General features: G+C 46.7%; 2 protein-coding genes across 3 annotated transcripts in view; one reads left to right on the top strand and one right to left on the bottom strand.

Annotated features, from left to right (window-relative positions):
- Window positions 1-4,567, top strand: part of LOC118417193 (PH domain leucine-rich repeat-containing protein phosphatase 2-like) — a 53,728-nt gene that overhangs the window by 13,921 nt on the left and 35,240 nt on the right. The gene's annotated exons all lie outside the window — the stretch shown is intronic.
- Window positions 47-1,873, bottom strand: LOC118417194. The gene is made up of 4 exons (XM_035822647.1): window positions 1,744-1,873; window positions 800-1,377; window positions 441-653; window positions 47-255 (listed from the first exon to the last, which is right to left on the bottom strand). Exons 2-4 carry the CDS (start codon window positions 1,370-1,372, stop codon window positions 76-78), a joined length of 966 nt encoding a protein of 321 aa, XP_035678540.1. The 5' UTR covers window positions 1,373-1,377; window positions 1,744-1,873; the 3' UTR covers window positions 47-75.

Below are 4,567 nucleotides of genomic sequence, written 5' to 3'. Positions count from 1 at the left end.
TGATGCTAAGAATGAAGCATAGAGAGTAGATTGTCCTTGGGGGACCACTGAGGCACGATGTCAGTGATTCAAGACTCACCCGCCAGCCTGGACAGCATAGATGTGCACGCCGTTCTCGTTGTAAAGCCTGTCGGTCTCCTCTCTCCAGTCGATGTTGTCCGTGTTGAGACCGTAGCTGGGCTCGTGCGGGTCGGCGTCACCGATCAGGACCAGGGAGCGCTGCGTGCCCGGCGTCCAGGACAGCTCCGTCCGGACCTGGAGGGTGGCGAGGGGTTCTTTTAACTCTACATTCCAACTGCCATTTGCTCTTTTGCCATTCCGACAATCGTACGTATATTTTTCAACAAGAAAGCAGTGTAAGTGACATGGGTTGATACGTTCAGAACATCTCTCCATCGTTTTATGTTCCAAGGGATTACAAACTCAAAGAAGACTCTTACCTGGCGTAGGACAAGCTCGTAGCATTCGTCTCCGTCGTAGCCGTGGGTGTTTTCCACGGTGCGCACAAACTCGCACAGCTTGTCGGCGTCCGTGGTGAAGTCCACCCACTTGGTGACGTAGGTGCTGGCGGCGTCCTGGTAGTCTCCGTGCGCGAAGATGGCGATGCGGATGCCGGGAATGTCGGCGTGCAGACGGCGGATGATATCCTGAACCTGCGTGGACAGGTGGTTACAACGTTAGAATGATTAAAAAAGCGAGATGATCAACTTTTTTGATGTGCAATGCTAACGATACACTGTGTTCGGGCAAGACCTTAATATGTCTTAATTCTAGTTCTGAAAAATGCGAAAATACGTACCTCTCTGCGGACCTCAGCGATACAGCCGCCCATGGACCCCGTGGTGTCGAAGGAGAAGACGATTTCCATCGGCCCCCCTGGCGGGAAGCGTGGAACGACACACGGAGAAGGGACCGTCTCGTCTTCCTTGACTTTCTTACACGTAATCATGACGTCAGCTGCCTCGGCCTTCCTCTTCCCAGCAGCAGACCCCTTCTTCTTGTCCACCGCGGTACAGCTGGTCTTCACCTCGTACAAGAACTCCGTGTTGGGAACCAAGACGCGGTTGTAAGACGTGCTCTGGATGAAGACGTCGAAGTCTGGGATGTTCTTCTTGTTCAGGGAGAAGTTGGAGTCGTCTTGAGGAATGCCGAGGACTTTCCTGACGGCGTCGCCGCTGACGTAGGCTCCGTCCGTCTTGCGACGCGCCACCACCTCCTTGTAGCGCTGGATGGTCTCGGGTTTGGTCAGCTGGTAGAAGCCCTTCCCCTTGGCGAACTCCAACTTGTTGTCCTTGACGAAATCTCTGATTTTCGTCTTGTTGGGAACTTTCAGTGTCTCAAAGCGGAATGCGGAAAGAACGATGGCAGACATGGTGTCTGTAAATAGAAAGTTCATAAGAATGTGTTATAGTAAATGGAAGAAGAAGAAAGGAAGGTCTATACATTCCAACACATAAGATATAGTTTTCGGATAATTCCGGACGATACAAATTCTACGTTAAATCAGCACATCAAGGAAATCACGAAGGAGTGATAGTTGGTAATAGCAAACTCGTTATGTAAAACTTAACATGTGTCGCAATGCGACGGTCATATTATTAGATACGACGTGCCACTACCAGAGACTGTGTATGAGTATGTCAGGTACTAGGTATGTCAACAAGTAAAACAAAAGATGACTAAGATCGTTTTTTAATCATCCCTAGCAAGTCCCAGCCATTCAGAAATTTTCAAAGTGCTTACCTCTGTAGAATTAGTCAAGAACGGCGCTTGAAGAAACGTTGAACAGCCGAAGATCACTTTCTCCTGGCCTCGCGGCTCCTTGAAGTCCACCTGTAGTAGATGTGGGTCTGGTCTTCTCTAACACAACCTACTTCCTATATAGGGTTCCCGCGCCCGCGAACTCTTCTCTGATTGGCTGCTTGTTTGACGTCAGTTGGCGGTAATGTTATTGCGCAAGCGCACTGGTGGATTTCCCGGGCTTGTTTGGGCCCGTTCTTGCCAGATGGACTAGTTAGGCAGAAACGTGCCCGGACAAAGATCGCTTCCGGGTGGGCGTGACAAATGTTTACGATACAAAACGATCGCATGGGGACACTACTAGTCTGAGCTTGTACACATGTACAGTAATTAGTCCTAATTGGACAACTAATAACAGTGGCATGGTCTCGAATAGGGTGGGTTCACTGTTTTGCGAAGTTCTCAGTGTGATACCAAGATACAGGTGGTTTTCCAAAGACATTTATTTGTCCGTATGCTTCTGACATCAAAACATTGACCACGATGTGCTTGTGTAAAGTATGTGTAGTATGATTCGTAGTCTCGTCGGTTGAAATGTTGCACATGTATATAGTACAATGCCACACTGTATCACGACACATTTCGACTCTGCTCTGGTTTAATCTTGAAAGCATATCTGATGTGGATCTGGGCCACATTTCAGGATAAAACCTTGCGACAGGTAGTTGTTTGGAGCGTGTGTAGCTGGATTTGACCTGGATTTGACAGGGCTCCTACCAGTACTTTATAAGGGTTGCTGGTAGGTGATCTTCGTGCACGTAATGGCTGGCCAGTGGGAATATCATAACGTTGCCCACCTTGTCCCGTTTATCGGACGCACAACCCTTTCACTGAGATCATATATATCTGTTGTGGCAATGGTCATCAATACTTCTGTATGTGTCGCGTAGTGTGTTGAACGTGGAGCGTGTGGAACCCTGTCAAAGCATTCTAAATATAGAACACCACTTGAAGGATGTTTGACCCTGCAGTATCCGCAGGTTATATATGCGCTATATTACCATAATGAACTGCGTGTCCAGTTCAGTATTAAAAGCGTTGTTCATTTTACTAATTTACACACAGAAAATTAGGTTCACTGCTAGCGTTCTAAGGCAAGAAATGAGGATTTATTTGCAGCAGTAAGACTACGTTACTTATCTTTAATGATGCATAGAAGAACCCCATATCATATTCTTATCAGATCGAGGCTTTATTTCTCTTTAATGAGATACTGAAAGTAATCTTAACTACTGCTGTAATGATCCGATATTCATGGTATGTATTGACATATGTGAAGTTTGGGGATCGATTACTATGAGCTTCAGTGTAGATTAATTTTTGTTGAGTCGAGTTAGTTAGTGCCCATTAATTGATTGCTAGTGCACGCGTATGATACTTATTACCTCTGTGTCGACGATCTGTTTTGACAGTCATGCAGGTACAGTACTATGTAATTTCTTACTTCTGCATGGATGAGCTATTCTGATGGAGTGCTGTTAGCAGGAGTATGTTGAATGCAGGTGTAATCATGTAGTGGGATCTAAACCTTGTAAGCTGCTTTATGTTATTATGTCTCAGATAAACACACAAACACTAACATGCAGAGTGACTTATTAGACCATTTTATTTTCTCTCCATCACCATGCCATGGACATTCATATGTTTATTATGTTAAGTGGTATGAAATAATCCATACTATTGCAATATGCAATGGAGTTGTAGTTTATACAAGAAATAGTTCCACTCTGTACATCTTCCCGTTATATACATACTTTAAATATACACATAGAACACATCTATAGAATCCATATACATAATGTATTTACCATAGTCACTTGTATCAGTAGCGATCATATGTACACATACATGTAAATCTTTTGCAGCATACATAGTCTTAGAAGTCTTTTATATTTCGTACAACCTTGATGTTTTAATCTTTAACACAAACCCCGTCCCCCTGACTGCTAACGTTAGTAACATTGTTTACAGGGTAAAGACCAGCTGTCTGGCGACAATCCGGCGTGACCTGCGCAGTAGCCGGGCTGCGATCCTGGGTGAACGCCTGCCGACGAATCTGCGGCTGCGCACTCCGAGCCTGGTCCTGCTGTACAAACCGCGCCTGCGTGCTGGGGTCCGGGGTGGGGACGGGGTGTGTCCGCTGACCCCGCGGGGTGGGGTGGTGGGTGGTGTCAGCAGTGGTGTGAGGGCTCGGACCAACCTGTGAGGGACAAGAATCACTGTCCAGTCAGAAAAGACACTGAAATCGAAACGAACTACATTTCAACTTTGGGAGTAAAATTGGAACAGCTGTTAAGATTCGATCAAATGTCTTGTTGTAGTCCATTAAGACAGGCTCAACATCCCGAGAAAAGATTGTTGTAAATCTTACCTGGGTGGGGAATCTGTCTCAGCCTCCTCCCCGTCCCTGCCGGCCAGTGTGTCGAACAGCCCGTGTAGTTCCCTGTTCATGGCGGGCCCACCGGCGGCGTTGTACCGGGCACGAACCTCGTTCTCATAGGCCTGGAGGAAACACAGGACATGTACTTTATTACTTCTGTATGCATGGATAGCACGGTAATACGCATTGTTAATGCACTCTTAAAAGCTATTAAGGGTTTCTACCCAATACAGTAGAACGACAACTGACTGACTGGGCTTAACCAGGTCCATCGTTACACATTGGCTGCCGATCCCTCATCCCACAATACTCGGAGCATGGAACTCGTACAATTCATGCAGGAGGAGAGGCATCCCATGTACCTACCATGAGTTGGTCCGGTCCCCG

The sequence above is a fragment of the Branchiostoma floridae genome, chromosome 6, assembly GCF_000003815.2.
Source record: "Branchiostoma floridae strain S238N-H82 chromosome 6, Bfl_VNyyK, whole genome shotgun sequence".
Lineage (NCBI taxonomy): Eukaryota > Metazoa > Chordata > Leptocardii > Amphioxiformes > Branchiostomatidae > Branchiostoma > Branchiostoma floridae.
Note: the sequence above shows the minus strand (reverse complement) of the source record. Positions and strands in the feature narration are given on the sequence as shown.